This window comes from Osmia lignaria, chromosome 16 (genome assembly GCF_051020975.1).
Source record: "Osmia lignaria lignaria isolate PbOS001 chromosome 16, iyOsmLign1, whole genome shotgun sequence".
Classification (NCBI taxonomy): Eukaryota; Metazoa; Arthropoda; class Insecta; order Hymenoptera; family Megachilidae; genus Osmia; species Osmia lignaria.
In genome coordinates this window covers 6,717,320-6,733,054 of record NC_135047.1, presented here as the reverse complement: position 1 = coordinate 6,733,054, position 15,735 = coordinate 6,717,320, and the positions used below count along the sequence as shown (strand labels likewise).

Sequence of the window (15,735 nt, the reverse complement as noted above, 5' to 3'; positions counted from 1 at the left end):
TAATCAATACCATATCAATTAATTTTGGAATGAAAATGATATCCACGTCTACGGGAAAATAGAATTATTATTGAACGAAGAGACCAACGTAAAACTATTTACAAGATTTATGGTAAAAAATTATTCTCTACGTCTATCACGTTCTAAACAATAAATTATATGTACACACTTATCGTTTGGGATGATACAACATCAGTTGTGATTGTGTAAAAATAATCGTCACTAAACGATACATTTGTAAAATATATCCCTCGTCTTACGTGTTCTCAAAAAGTTCTTCTCTTATCCATTAAAATCGTTTCTTGAGGAAAGAGACACTTAATGGATCAGAGGAACTTTGATTGGCAATCGTAGAACCGATTAAAAATTAAGGATGCCCAACTAGTAAACTAAGGATGAGGATTCGATTGTCTCGTGAAATGTTCACGAACTATCGGTTTCTGAATTTTCTTGAGCGGTACTTGTACTATTATCATGGTTTTTGTACGCTGAAAAGAATGCTAAAGCTTTCATTAGCTGATAGCTTTTGCTAATTGGAATATTGCTATCGTATAAGCTCTTCGAGGCTTTGCAGTCCACGTAGAACCACCAGTTGCATTTCAGGATCGTTTGATCAAATAAGGTCGATTCAGGACAGAGGAAGCTCTTCATGATCAGACCATCGTCTGTTAAAGCACAGACGTGAAACACCTAAAATATTAAAAGAAACATTTATATTATGCAAAAATACAACAGACAAAGCAAAGTTTATGCTGGATATCTTTCTTCAGGTCATGATAGCGAACATATAGCAAATTGAAATTTTACCATGCACCCAAGATCTTCATCAGCATAAAGTCCTGGAAAGTGTTTCTGATCCCCACAGTAAAAGCTCGTATCTGGAAGATCTACTCGACTAGCAAAATTGTCATCAAAGTTTTTGTCATAACCCATTGGGTAATATTCACGAGGTGCATTCATCACCTTAGTGGCTCCAGAATTATATTTACTGAAAGATTTAAAATGAACCATGAAATATAATTCTAAATTATTCGGAAGAAATAGTTAACGTAAAAAAATTTTCCACTCAAATTATAATATTACTTTTTATTGGGAGACACAGTGGTCGTTGTAGTACTGGTAGTGGACGGTCCCTGCTGCTTTTGCATAAGTTGCTGTTGCCTTAATAAAATTGCTGCTTCCAAAGCTTCCAGAGTAATATTACTGGCTTCTGCCAGAGCTTTCAAGGATGTTTCCATCCCTTGAATAGGTTCTAATGATGGCAAGGATGATGGCAACGATTGTCGTTTCTCATTTTGCTGTTGTGGCAAGGACTGACTTGATTCAGATGACACTGGTTGAAGAGATAGTAGAGTCATCTCGTTTACAGATGATGCAGCATCTTCTCCAGGCAAAGGCAGCTGAAAATTGATGAAAAACTTTGTTAGTATTAACAGCCAGTTTTTTTGTAAGTCCTCACAGCTGAAAAATGTTTACCTGACCAAAATCATCCTTCGACACCTCATTAACAGAGTCCTCCAGAATAGCAGGACTATTGCTGATGCGATCGGTCAACTGTGCTGATGATGGTGGCATCGTGATGAAGGGAGGCAAACTATCTGAAGATGATGATTTCGATGGAGTTTCAGGTTCCATGATGCTTCCAGCTGGAGGAATTGCAGCAACGATATTAGGCAACTTTGCTGGCATTCCAGCTGCAACTGCAACCACCTGTGGCATCTGATCTCTCTTCACTTGCATAGAAACTACATGCTGATGCCTCTTCTGTTGTTGTGCCATTAATTGCTGCTGTTTCTGCTGTTGCTGAAGTTTCTGTAACTGTTGCTGTCTCATGGCTTCCTGTTGCTGTAGCCTCTGTTGTTTCAACACTTGCATCGCGAATGCTTCTTGCTGCAACTTTTGTTGTTGCTTCTGTTTCATCTCTTGCTGCATCAATTGTTGCTGTTGCCTTAACAGATCTTGTTGAGTCGTTGATAAAGATGGTGCCGGCACTGTTCTAAGAGCTGTAGAATTCTGTTGAACAACCAACTTCTGGCGTTCCGGTTGTTGAGCAATCGGTCTTGCTGCTCCTGGTGGTAGAGGCTTGAAAGGAGGCACCACTTGACGAGTACTTTGTGCATGTTGCCTGACTTCGTCACGATTGGAAGCCTTGGAACGATCATTAGCGATAAAATTGGGTTAATTAGGGCAAACATATCCAGAGATCCATAATTGATGAAATTATAAATTATTCCGCAAATAAAAAAACACAAAAGGCAAAAAATTAAAAATCAAGGTAATAGGGATATTCATGAAATGATTCAGTGACTCTGTTTTCATACGACATAATACCTAATAAATTGCTTCTAGGAATTGCATCCAATTAAACTATGCATTTATACTCTGACCGCGACAAATAGCAATTGAGATCTCGGATGAAACCTTGCCCTAAATTGTTCATCTATCTCGTATTTGCATACTCCTAAGCTAGTACAAATGTGGACCTTGCACTAGGTCCTGTTATTGTTACGAAGAATAGATTCATCGACATTCACGCGCTAATTACGGCAAGGCCGATCTAGATACGATCAAAATTAATCCATGATAATGAAGATCATATCCGTTTTATCCACTGATAATTAAATCCTTGACCAACAAAGAATAAAAAAGAAAGAAGTTCCAATTGTTTAAGTACCTAATAATGTTTATGATAATTGTTAAACACCTGTGAAAATCACGATGGAATCGTTCTTCTATCCATCCTAGAATTTCCTTGAACCAGATTATAAGAGGACAGATGCTTACATACTAATGAGCGTTAAAGATTAAATAAATATACATCATACGTATAAAAGTTATGAATAGATGTTGATTTTAGTTTCAATGCTTGAAGATTCTTACCACATTGGTGTAAGATGGTACACCGCCTCTGTTAGTTTGCACGCTTCTTCTTTTGGCAGCCTCCACGTTTGACAAAGACTGAGCAAAACCTAACTCGTCGCCAACGGAGAACCCTGAAAACAAAAATTAGCAGTCTTTGTTAAATTAGGTGCAAATATCTGTTAACAGTACCACGAATAAAATATTGTACCAATTAATTGCTGGTATTTATGGAAACATTTTTTACCTAAACAGTCACTTGAAAGGGTCTCTATCTTCTGAATATGTCAATTTATTTTGTTACATACAATTCACATTTTGCATACATATTTCGTTATTTGAAGCACGTATTTCTGTGTGACAGGTGTCATTATTACTTTAGAAGAGTAAAAATCGGATCTGACAGATTTCAAAGCACCAGACCCGAGGAAAGTTAAGCAATAACGCGTTACATAACAATCGACGCCACCTTTTTACTCCATTCTGTAAACCGTGTATTTTTACAAAAAGATTCCTTTGATTTCTCCAATGATTTACACGCGACTAATGCAAATCAGGTTTCCATCGGAGATGTCATCTTTTATGAGTCTCTGGAAAACATCTCGACATCTGGGACGAGTCAAGGTAGCAAATAACGAACCGTGCTTTTTCTTGGCAAGATAGTGGTAGAAGTAGGTTAAGAAGGGACATTTTTTTCGGTCGCAATATCAACATACGTACACGTTAAAGTGTGTAATTAATTACTTCTTATATAATAATAGATTGCATGGAATCACACATAAATTCATTCTTTTATTTAACGAAATAGTCCCATTTTACCATTTATGTCACAAAGGTGGTATAGACAGAAATAGAAAGTATGTTATTACCAAGTGCTTAAAGAGAGAATATAATTAACTGGCATATACCTACAATTAACTAAAAGATAATTATTAGATCATTTCAAATGTTAGTGTTCCTTTTGACAAATGAAAGCAATAGAAAAATAAGCAACTAAGCAATACTGTCCCTTCTATTCTAATGTTAAGAAACCATTAAACTAATAATATACAACATATTTACAGTTTGTATATAATTTACAAATTTCATTATGTATCAATTATATTCGTGTTTAATTAGTTTCCTTTTCTTATTTTGAAAAATTGTATTTCACCAACATCGCTGGTTTGACAATAGTCGTTTCATGGAAAATGTTTCGACCAGTGACATCGATGACTTGTTTCGACTCACCCAGGCCGACGTAACCTTTGACCCCTCCAAGATTTCGTACTCGAAATAGGCCGGATTTTTTGAAGGCGCAGTTAAGCACAAAACCAAAGTCCGATTGAAACACACACGTCCCTAGTGTCTCCCGCCACGTGCATCCTGCAACCAAACCGGAAGAGAAGAACACCATGGATCCCTGTTACCGATCCAACCAATCTCAACGCGATTGGATTAGTCTCCTAAACCCTACAAATTTTGTTTCCATCTTAACCTGCGGTATCTACACTGTTTCTACTTTCACGAAGATTTTATTTTAGATAAAAATTTTGAATCATTGTATAAATCATAGCTGACGTAAATTAAACTGATACGTTCATTATGAGAACGAAATAGATTCTAAAGATAAAGCAATAACGGAGAAAGTCCATCCGTTTTAAACCGGACTTTTAGCATAAAAATGTGAAGTGATCCTGACGTGTTTCCATTACGATGGAAAGTCACATCTGTTTATTATTCTAGGTTGGATCAGTTGACAGGGATTTGATCGAGGATCATCTGAAAATCTAAACTATTAAAAACGGGACTTTTACAACATCCCATTTAATATTGGACGGGGTCATTAATCTAAATACCTGATGGTGCTACTCTGTGCTATTGATCCTCGACAAAAAAATTCATTTGCATTTGCAGTTGTATATCGTGAATACCGTCTATTCTATTCGTCTTACGTAGGCATTAAGTTCCTAATATTCCTCAGAGTGAAATGTGATGAGATTTTCTCATAGATGAAGGCAATTCTGCCTTTATTTGCGGTTCTTTGGTACGTGATAAAGGAAACCGCACGAAAGCGTCGAAGAGAGTTCAAACAAAGATTGTGTACACAGGAATGTGCAAATTGAAGTTCATGTTCTGTGTAACCAACTCAAAATTCACATCACGCCTTTTTCTTATACAATGAGGACCATATTTTTTCTTCTATGTCTAAAATCTTTGATAAAAAAAAATTATCAACTAATAAAATACCTTTCTATGATTAATTAACACGTCGTCGAGTTAATCAATTTTCTAAGTAACTATGCATCAAGCTGAAACATTCCAAGGAACGTCCTAAAGTTTGTGAAAGGTACTTCCGGAATTCGTGTTCGGAGAAGATTTGCCGGATCTTAGGCGTGCCATTGGGCCACAGCCTACTGACCCACTTGAAATGTCCAACTCAACCATTCGACCACGCTGACCGACCAACAAGAACTGCTCACCGTCCACCGAAATCTGTTCCGCGTCTCGAAAAGTCTCAAAGACGTTTCTCTTTCGACAATAAAGAAGGATCAGTTACGACATCCTACCAATCCCATCGAGCAATTTTACGAGGTGAATGGTTAACTGCTAATAACACGCTTCCATATTTCTTTTATATAGTTTCCGTTCATTCTTTCATCAGTTTCTTTTTTCACGGTCCAAATAATGAAAAAATTTCACATAATCGGATGTATGAAATTACACAACTGCATTACGATTTTTACATCACGAAGGTCATAATAAAATCAATTGTATGGAAATTTGTATTTTCGAATTCTTAAATTTACTTTTTATATATTGTTCTTGACCTATATCTGAGGCAGTTAACGCAATAGTGATCTAATTCACAATCTTAAATCGTGACTACAATTTCAAAACTGAATTTTTGAAATTAGATCACCAGGCATTCGTTCGATGTCTCAGTAACAGCAGGAAGAAATGTCAGATTCAATATTCCACGTTTCATAGGATATTTCATAATAATGTGAAAGAGTGGACGATAAGGTTCAACGTACCTAATCTAAAGAAATGATGAAACTCAAAATACATATTCATTTGGGTTAAAAAATAGAAAGATCTTTGCCCGTTTGCAGACGTTTCAATGGTTTAGAGAATAGACACGCGACACTTTTCAAGCGACAAAAGAGACAGCTCGTAGAAATTATGTTATGCTCGTTGGAGCATAGTGAAATTTTCGAACGAGAAAGCTTAACACATCTAGGCCCACTCTTTGACCGAGTTGTTGAAGAGTAGACATGCAAGGTTGTTCATAAAAGAGTTCAATAGATCGCATAATTTTTTTGATATTCTTGTAAAATTTTGACACTTTAAAATGTCAAAACTTTCGATACTAGAAAGCAATAGGTTTACATAATCTGCATTTAAAATTTTAATATCTGCATAAGAAATGTCGGCTCATCGTCTTACTCTGTTTCGTCATCTTTCAATTGATTTATACCATTTATTATAAAAGCTTTCATATTTTTTATTGAAAAATCACAGAATTTGCAACACATAAGCATCACTAAATTTTTTAATAATGCTGTATTTTATGTTTCATGAATTGGTCTTGATTGAGATGTCGAATGCAATGAAGTTATTTCATCGGTGACAGTAAAATTCACGATATTGAATTTCCGGTTCTTATGACATTCTTCGTAACTCATGCGAAAGCAATCGTGGAAGCAATCACACAAGAAGTACATATTTTGTAAGAAAAACGAAGAAGAAAAAGATAAACGTCGAGTAGGAATTTCGTTGTTCTGTCATTCGCGTCTTATTTCTGTCTGTTAAATTTACCGTATCCTGATTTCTTCGCAACCCTATCCGTAATAGTGCATCGCGTGCACGTCGATCAATCCTTATTAAAATGCAAAATAAATGATAAAAATCGCTTGAAAAGAGAGTATCATTAATTTGCAAAATAAGAAGGCATTAAATTATCTAAATTATCGCAACAGCAGAACTTGCTGATTTTCAGAATTTTTAATTTATTTCGAATTACATAACTGGTCCAAAGACCTAGAGTCATTTCGTGACTTGCATACTACAGATCGAAATTCGTCGACAAATTATTACACCATTCTAAAACGTTAAAAAGAGCAGGGTTAGCGCCGGATTCTAATCGCTGGTAAGATCGAGGACGATGACTTTTAAGATACACGAATCTCAAACACACTTTCACTGTTCATCTCGTAGGTTAAACCGGGATAATTGGACAATAACAGACTAAACACGAACAAAGATAAAATTCACTTTTCTTCATTTATCAGACTTCCTGATTAATGTGAAACAACGTAATGAGGCTCGTTGCTCGCGCAATACTTTCTCACGAACGGCCTTTACCTTTACCTTGAGAACGGCACTCCTCTCAAAGTCGCCTTTCGTGTCGTTCACCAACCATTTGTTACAGACAACCTGTTGTTAATTTTTTTTTCCTTTCAATCGAACATCTGAATTCTACTCTCTTTCTGACAGGAAATAACACAACTTTTGCATTTATAAAAACAAAACGGTAAAATGGTACCGTTTAAAAGGAATCATACGATTTATGTCAATTTCGATTTGATTATTCGTGTCAACTGTATCTGAATTGTAAATGCGATTGAACTAACGGAAAACAAGTCAATCAATTACTAAAAATCATCAGAAACGAAGCACTGAAAAGAGGTACCGTAGCTGGTCAGAGTCGCGTAGAAAGTGACCAGTCAGAAATGAAACATTCACATAGATCCGTTGCTGACCTGATTCCCCAAATAACATCACTGTCCAAAACCCACTGAAAAAATTATCACAATCAAGCGACTATCATTCCATAGAATTCATATTCATTTCGAAAGCTGTGCCTTCTTTTGACGATACTCCTGACGATCACCTGCTGCTAATGTTGTAATGCAGTTATCATCAACCAACTTAGTTCATCGGTTTTGTTCGTATTATAAAATAAAATATTTGATGTATCAAATTATCTAATTTAATAAGTATAGGTATGAAAGTTAATACGAATCTCTTTTAAATTGCCAAAGACACGATACTCCATCACTCACGAATGGCATGCAAATATAATAATATTGCGTTTTCTTTTCAAACCGAGTAATTATCACCGATCTCGTGAAAGTTATTCTTTCGATAAATACAGAGAAAGTTTCGCGATTTTGCTACCGCGTTACGTATCGCGTTCCAATTGACAGGATAATAACGAATAACGATGACAGGTAAAAAAGCATTGCCAACAGTTTTCACGACACATTGAACTCTCGCGACCTAGATTTTCCTATTATACATCTTCGTCGATTATACTCGGATTGTTAGACTGATTGAAAATATGCAATTACGAGGTTCGATTTCAATCCCCTTTCTCCGATCGTGCCCGTAATTGACGACAGAAGTTTGCAACCGCTTATACGTTCTATTTATCCTTCGAATCGGTTTGATTTGTATTTTTAGCAATGAAAACCCGACGCTTTTGCACTTTCTAGTTCGCGCCGATGCGTACGATCGACTTTACTGTTACTTTTCCTCCTCGGTGATTCCGTCCTCGTTGAAACGCTACCATTCAATGCCTTATTGCACATCGTTTTACGCACCGTACTGCCAACATTTTACGAGCAATTCTAGTTACGAGAGAACATGGACATCGTGGACGAACAGAGATTTGTGAGATGTATGACTAATGAAGAATGTTGGTCAGGTGAAACGATCATAAACAGGCACTATTCGCTAAAATGTAAATGACATCTTGTTGAAAATGAATAAGAATAGTAATAAATAATGTTTCTCGATTGTATGTCTGCTATCGAAAGAGGAATAATTAATTTATTATATAATTAGTTAAGAGATAGTATAAATAAAGAGTTAAGAGAAGAATTAATCAAGTTAACAATCAAGTTAACATTGATTTATGTACACATCTATATACAAGCTTCCAAATTCAATAAAAAAAATTCTCCAAATTTTTGTAGCAAACATAAAACATAGATGATCGAAATTTGCATATCTTTTGCAAGATCTTTTCTATTTGTAACACGATTCGGATACGCTTAAGTTACCGCGAAAAAAACCGTGAAATTATTGAAAATTACTTTTACTGACACGCGAAGAATCATGTAAACTCTAAAACACGTAACGTTGTCTTACAGTTTTCAACATTCGCAATCGTATTTACAAAGATTTCCATTGAAGAATACCTCGGATCACCTTAAAAGACGATTAGTACCGTAAGAAAGACAGACGACAATTATTGAAAGATCGAGTAAAAAGTAGTGATAGATAAGTTTGAGTAGTAAGATCTATTAAACAGTGCAGTCAGTCAAAGATAAGTCGAGGTTCAATAGCACAGGATGTAATATGCTTTGATACAAAGCGTAAATAATTGAAAAAGGCCCAGATACCTGCAAGTTAACCCAGAAAGAAAATCGTAAGGTTCTTTGAAAAACCAGTCTCCAATAATTTTATTTAATTCAGTGAATCTAAATTGCAATTTCTTTGTTGCAGAATATTGTGAAATAAATATTGGAAACTGATGACTAAATAATACTGTAACACTATAATATTCGTACAAGTCTCGTGTCGACATGTTTGATGGATAAAAAGTATCATTAACATCTTGATAAATATAAATCTTTCAATCGAGACTTGTCACCAATACTTAAATATCCATGTGTCTATCACGGAACACAAATTCGTGAGAAATAAAGACATGAATATCCAAGATATGCACTTGGCAATGCAGCAACTAGCTTAAATACGTGTTCGAGTAATTCAAAAAGAAATCAGTGAGCCAGAAACCTTATTTAATTACCGGGGTCATGATCTCGTACGACAATTACTTGAAAACACGTTATCCACACTTTTACCCTTATTTTGCGAGCCACATTTCGTGCTTCGCGTAATATCTTACGAAACTCTGCACCAACGGTATTATAAAGAAACAGTATGGCCTGTCTGGTTGCAGGATATGCGAAGAATGCTAAGAAAAACTCACGTTTCGAATACTGACTCGGTTTTTTGACAAATTTCATAACGAAAGGGTTAAACAGAAAACATCAAAATACAAATTTATCAAACCTTAATGATTCCTTTGCAATTATTACACAACAAACACTATAGACATCAATCTAATCAACCGCATCCTTATAACGATTTTTGAAAACGAGTTTCCCACGAAAAATGAGGCACATATTTAAGCTAGAAGCTGCGTTTTTCGAGAAGATATAAATTGTACATACCGACGACTACGAAGAGGAACAAGGTCGTGGCGATCTTCATACTCGTCGATCCAGTTTTGATTATCAGTCAGAAGCTTAGAAAGTCAATCGTCCTTTTGAAACGTTCCCTCGAGAAAACGTTTCCTTTTCTTTGACGATTTTATCAGAAATGAAAAGGGACACCTGTCGATCAGATGTTGGAAAACCGCTCGAGAAGACCACCACGTAGGCGAAAACGTCCTTTACTGGGCGAACGTGATAGAGTGATAAAAAGGTACGACAGGTTACTCGTTCCCGCGAACACTAATACTGCATGGATATGTTCCTCGAAGGCGAACACGCGGGGCACTTTCAGACCCCATCTGGTTTCCAGGGACGGCTAAAGCTTGGCTCCACTTTCAAGACCTCCCCTCTCTTTCGTTCTTCGCACGACACACCATTTTTTTCATCAATTTACATGAATATTATAAATGAATGTTGCAATGCCTTCTCGTGACGGGTATTTTCATTTTTTATCATCGCAGAAACTTGTTCTACAAGGTTTGTTAGAAATTTGTCTAGAAATGCAAAATGAAACACTTTGTTTTGAATAACAAAACTGAAAGGATTGAAACTAATAATATATAGAATTAATAATTAGAAATGAAAAATGATAATATACTGACAGCAATTTTTAGATATTTAATATTGACCTGTGATTTTAATGTAAATTAATTGATCAAGTTCAACTGATCATGGAATTGTCAATTTCTTTTTAAGATAAAAATTTATAAAAATGCTAAGAAATGAACGTGAGACGGTCCTGTCAAGCCCCACCAAGCTATCGGCAACAACGGCCTGTTCGCGGCACAACTTCGATACCTGCACGTCGAAGTGGCTACAGGTAAAATCCTGTCGAGGTGTCGGTGACCCACTCGGACGAAACGATAACGGGATCGTCGTGCGTTCATTCAGAGTCCAGCGAATCGATCGACTGGGTTTTTCAAGTAGGTCTCGTTAAAAGATTCGATAAACGACACTGTCCATTAGTTACGAGATTCTTCTATGATTTGTTTCCTTGAAAGTGATCGTAACAACACCAAGAATCAGAATGTTAACGCGTTGTTATTACGAGCAAAGGGATTTTAATCGAAACGGTAAGAAGATTATTTTTATGAACAATTTGAATTGTTTAGAATTCGGATTCAATTGAAATTTTTATTTTGATTGTTTCATAAATAAACCTGTTCGTCATCATCAGTTCATTAACACTTGTATGCATTTTTAATTACTATCGCTATCCGAGTTGCATAGTGCAATTCGAGTGATGTAACAGTGCATTCCGCTGCACCGATTTTGCAGAGAAATCGTGCCTTTTACCTGGCTAAGTTGCGTTAAGAAGCTCGATCATACTGTTCTTGGTCCCGTCAAATTGAAGACGTTGTTTAAATAATATTTTGTACAAATAAAAATGTTTAAATAAACAGAGAAAAGTTTATAGTTAAATCTAGCCACTTTCGTTTAAACGGATGGTTAGTTTGATGCTAGTGTGTACTTACATCCTATGATGCACTTGACCATGCCAACATCGGAAGTAGGTCAAGGTTTGATAGCTGCGTTCCTGTGCAAGGTGGATCAAATCCTGCAACAGGTACACAAGAAGGTAGTAAATAAAAGTCTAATCATATTGTGACTATGATCTTTTCTTCAGCTGGTGTTGTTTTAATGTTGTTCTTGGTGCTGCTTCTTTTGGTAAAAATACAGATGTTCTTTAAAGGGTATCTTATTTTCTGTTACTGGAAAGTAATTAGTTTATTAAACTTAAAATATTGTGCAGGTCTTATTTTTATGCTATTTTAATTTCATATTTCTGCGTGATTTGAAAATGATATCGCTAGCTCCACCTGATAGTGAGTAATAAAATTAAATAAAGTGAATGAAAGTCTGGGCGAAATATATGTATGTTAATACAGGCATCGAGAACGAGATCCGTGTTCGACCGTGGCTCTAAACAAACTGCTCGGCACAACCTTGATCACGCGCGGTTCGTAGCCAACACTCCCGCGGCTGAGCCAGCGCGCTTGCGCGCTTTAATTAGTCGGTGTTTTTCATTAATAATTCTAAAACCAAGCCATAACGAGCATTTTAGTAAAGGAAAAAATTGTTCACAATTACCCCAGCTACTATCCTGTATATGATAAACGTTTTTAAGTTTAATTCCCGCCATTAAAACTGCTATAATAGAATACCAATCGCAGCTGATACAGCAGGATGTGACCCGAAAATGGTAAAGGTTTTTCAGAGTTCCTCAAGCAATTTTAACGAAATTATTTTAATGATATTAGAAATAAAAAAGTTTCTATCCCTGTCAATGAAATACTCAAAGTTTTTAGTTTACGTAAAAACTGTTATTTGAATATTGTATTTCATTATTTCCTGCATGTACTGTTAGATGACGCTAGCAATACCATTTTCAAAATTATGAATGTAATAAAAGAAGTACTTTAATTATAAAAAAAACTGTGATTTATAGTAACATAATACACAAATAAATTAAATCCTCAAAAATTAATACGACAGAAGTATGAATTTTTTTTTACCATAACAGTTCTACCCCCTACATCGTCGTGACATAAAGATGCACCGCGTGAGTGCATCTGTGCTGCACCTGAAAGAAGTAAAATATGATTATTATTTCTTCATAGTTGCACCCTTTTCCATGTACTGTAATTTTATTATATTCATAAGAAAATGAATAAAAATGATTGTACCATATTTATAAATAAATATTATCATAATTAAAATTGACTTAAGTTCTTTTTCCTTGACACTTTATCTCAACAATTTGTACACTATATCCTTCCGGCAAAGAAAACTAATTACATATCATGTGATAATTTTTTCACAACAAACGGATATAATTTTATCGTGTTAGATAATCGTTTATCCGAAACCCTTACGTGTCAGAAAATATTTTTAAAGTTTTATCATAGTATAAGAATCTATTATCTATGTTTGCAAGTTTAAAGTTCACTTTCTTTGTATCATTTTAACGCTAGAATCATTCACGTATCTATAAAAAACATTGATTATTTTCAATACCGGTAAGATTTCGTACATAATTATTTAATTCCGATAACGTCTCGCATTAGTAAATTTTAACACCGTACATCTTAATAATGGGACATGATTAAGTATTTATAATTATCATATTTCCATCAGTTTAACATCGATTGTATCTGAGAGAAGAATTTCGAGAGTCATCGGAACGTATTCGCGACACGTGCCAGAAAAGCAGCATGATCGTTATGCAAGAAAGGCAGCAATCTTTATTTAAATTAATTTCCACGTTAGTTTCGATATTACCCATTGTATGTTTATGGATCTCCATCTAAAGATAAGCCTTCATTATATGCTCCTGCATTCTCTCGTCGCTTGAATGCGGATGATGAACGTTTTGCATTCGCAAAGATGATCTTCCGTGATCGATGCGCTTTAAAAATAGCCCCGTACCATTCCAACATTTCAATTTCACCGTTTCATCGATGCCTATTTCAATACCGCCGAACACTTTTGTCCAAGCCACAAAAAGTGCTCGTCGCGTCGCAGCGGGAAAGCAGACAAACGCAATTATCTCATCAATTGACTTTATCAATTCCAGTGAACCGCATCTGAAAAAAAAGGGATGGAAATGTTAGTCGTTATGGAGGGTAAGTTACAATTGCTCCCTTAAATTGTTTCCTTTGTAACTCCTTTCGGTCTGTTTCAACCCCAGAGCGTCAGAACTTGCGTAATTTCGATTAGACACACGGTAACTTCATTCTGAATTTCATTTCTCTCACGAACATCTGTTTTCTTGGATGGTTATTTGCACTACCAGCTGCCAAATTGTGTCCTCAAGATAAATAAAGTCGAAACACGAACATGGATGCTACAATCAGTCTACAACGCGATTTGTATTCTGAGTAAATTAGATGGACATTGCAGGTCCAACAAAAATAGAAGTGCTTGCATCAACGGATCAAGATAAGCAAAATCATCATAATTGACGTAGTAGACCTGACCTTTTGTTGTGACGTACATAAGTATTAATTTTATCCCCATAATCCAAAAGAGGGTTAATTTGCACCGTGCCAAAAATTGATAACTTTCTTAAACTTTATAAGTGTCCTAATGCAAATGAACAGTAGTGTAAATAATTTACAATCTGACCCAAAATCGATTCCCAACTCCTCAGAGGCGCCTGTTTAATGATTTTGCATGGTCAATTTAATCATTGTAATTGCCTTGCATAACATTTGCATCAGCTTCGCGTGCTCGCGATTCGTTGGCGGTCTCCGATAACGCGAGAAACAAGCTTCCCTCATTAATGATTGCAACACTACCTCCTCTGTCCAACATTTAATTAACCCTAACTACACGGAGAAATGGAACTGTGCTCTGTCTAAAATGATTCCAGAATGAAAAATTGAAAATGCTTTTCACAGAAAAGAAAAGAAAACTCGCATGAATGTGGCTGAATATTCTGAAATGGAAACTGAATCTGATAGAAAAAATTCGATGTCTTTCATAGATATGTAGTATGATATTGTTTACCCTAGTTTAAGACAGCAGTAGTAAATTGGATAAAAAAGACATCAATTATTGGTCGTCTCGCAGCCACATAATAGTTCGTTCACCTCGAGATAATTCAATGAACTCGTGGTGACCTCCATGCAGCGACACAAATGCATACGACCTGCTTTCTATTGATATTTTTCTTCTCTTTAGCATTTTCTTCCGGCGTAAGCTGACGAAGCGACACGTCGACGGTACACGTGGAAAATCAGGTACGGACGCTGCAAGAAGCGCTAATTAGTGGAAAAGTCGACCCTCTGTAGCGTGTTTCATGTAGTGCGTGCGAAAAATAAATTCTTATTTTCATATACCTTGAATTGGATGAGCTGAACAATCGAGAAGAGCAAAGATACACGTAAAGAATCTGAACACAAAAAGTGTGGAAGATGGATTGTTTATCGTGTCGACGCTTTTCTTGGATTTCTTTCAAATCTTGACTAATCCGTGCGAAGTTCATCGCCATTCTAACGTAGAATCCCTGCCTTCTGTGTCCTGCATCCTTGAGAAGATTGTGTACTTAACACACGTGGCCAGCGTTTACCGTGTCGTGCTTGAAATTATTTATCAATGCGAATGGCAAACGCCGCCTGTATACGAAAACTATATGTACGATGCATTATTTATCGGCTACATATCTGCATGCCGACGAAATTTCAACGCGTCTAACGCGTCGACATTCGAGTTCACACGTTTGCCAATTATTCGAAATCTTGTAACAAGAATGTCCCAATAATCCTCTTTTGGATTTTCTATGTTAATAAAATAACTGGAAAAAGGAAAAGAGAAAATAAAGCCAAACTTTGTACAATTTAATTTTAAATAATAAACAAAATTTTGTAATGAAATTCCTTGATTTGTTTTCTTACCTTACATTGAATCTGGTCGTCTTGAAGTCCCTCGAAAAGGAACTTATGATACTTAAAATCCCCGTATCAGTTGACAAAGGTGTTCTTAAAGCATGGCGCCAAAGAGACGCCGCCTTCAAACTCCGACGCCTGCGCACAACCCTAAGATCCATGGTTTGTAAACAAAAGTGGAGGCGCCGCGTGGTTTGGATCAGTGTGGCGGCGAC

General features: G+C 36.0%; 1 protein-coding gene and 1 long non-coding RNA gene across 3 annotated transcripts; both read right to left on the bottom strand.

Moving 5' to 3' along the window:
* Positions 1–73: 73 nt before the first annotated feature.
* mtg (mind the gap) lies at positions 74–10,607 on the bottom strand. 2 transcript variants are annotated; one of them, XM_034317447.2, is made up of 7 exons: positions 10,089–10,607; positions 4,090–4,224; positions 2,881–2,993; positions 1,477–2,148; positions 1,084–1,400; positions 808–988; positions 74–690 (listed from the first exon to the last, which is right to left on the bottom strand). In XM_034317447.2, exons 1-7 carry the CDS (start codon positions 10,126–10,128, stop codon positions 424–426), a joined length of 1,725 nt encoding a protein of 574 aa, XP_034173338.1. In that variant the 5' UTR covers positions 10,129–10,607; the 3' UTR covers positions 74–423. The 2 variants fall into 2 exon arrangements, with proteins under 2 accessions (XP_034173338.1, XP_034173339.1); XM_034317448.2 differs by lacking the exon at positions 4,090–4,224 and having other exon boundaries at positions 10,089–10,606.
* Positions 10,608–14,596: 3,989 nt separating this feature from the next.
* Positions 14,597–15,735, bottom strand: LOC117601103 (uncharacterized). Its single transcript, XR_004580603.2, has 3 exons — positions 15,530–15,735; positions 14,975–15,429; positions 14,597–14,884 (listed from the first exon to the last, which is right to left on the bottom strand). It is a non-coding gene; the product is annotated as an uncharacterized LOC117601103 (long non-coding RNA).

Excerpts from the sequence above, each read along its gene's own strand:
- mtg (XM_034317447.2), bottom strand. The coding sequence starts at position 10,128 with ATGAAGATCGCCACGACCTTGTTCCTCTTCGTAGTCGTCG. Across the intron at positions 2,149-2,880 it reads TACCATCTTACACCAATGTG|GCTTCCAATCGTGACGAAGT; the intron begins GTAAGAATCTTC and ends GATCGTTCCAAG. Across the intron at positions 691-807 it reads ATGAAGATCTTGGGTGCATG|GTGTTTCACGTCTGTGCTTT; the intron begins GTAAAATTTCAA and ends TTAATATTTTAG.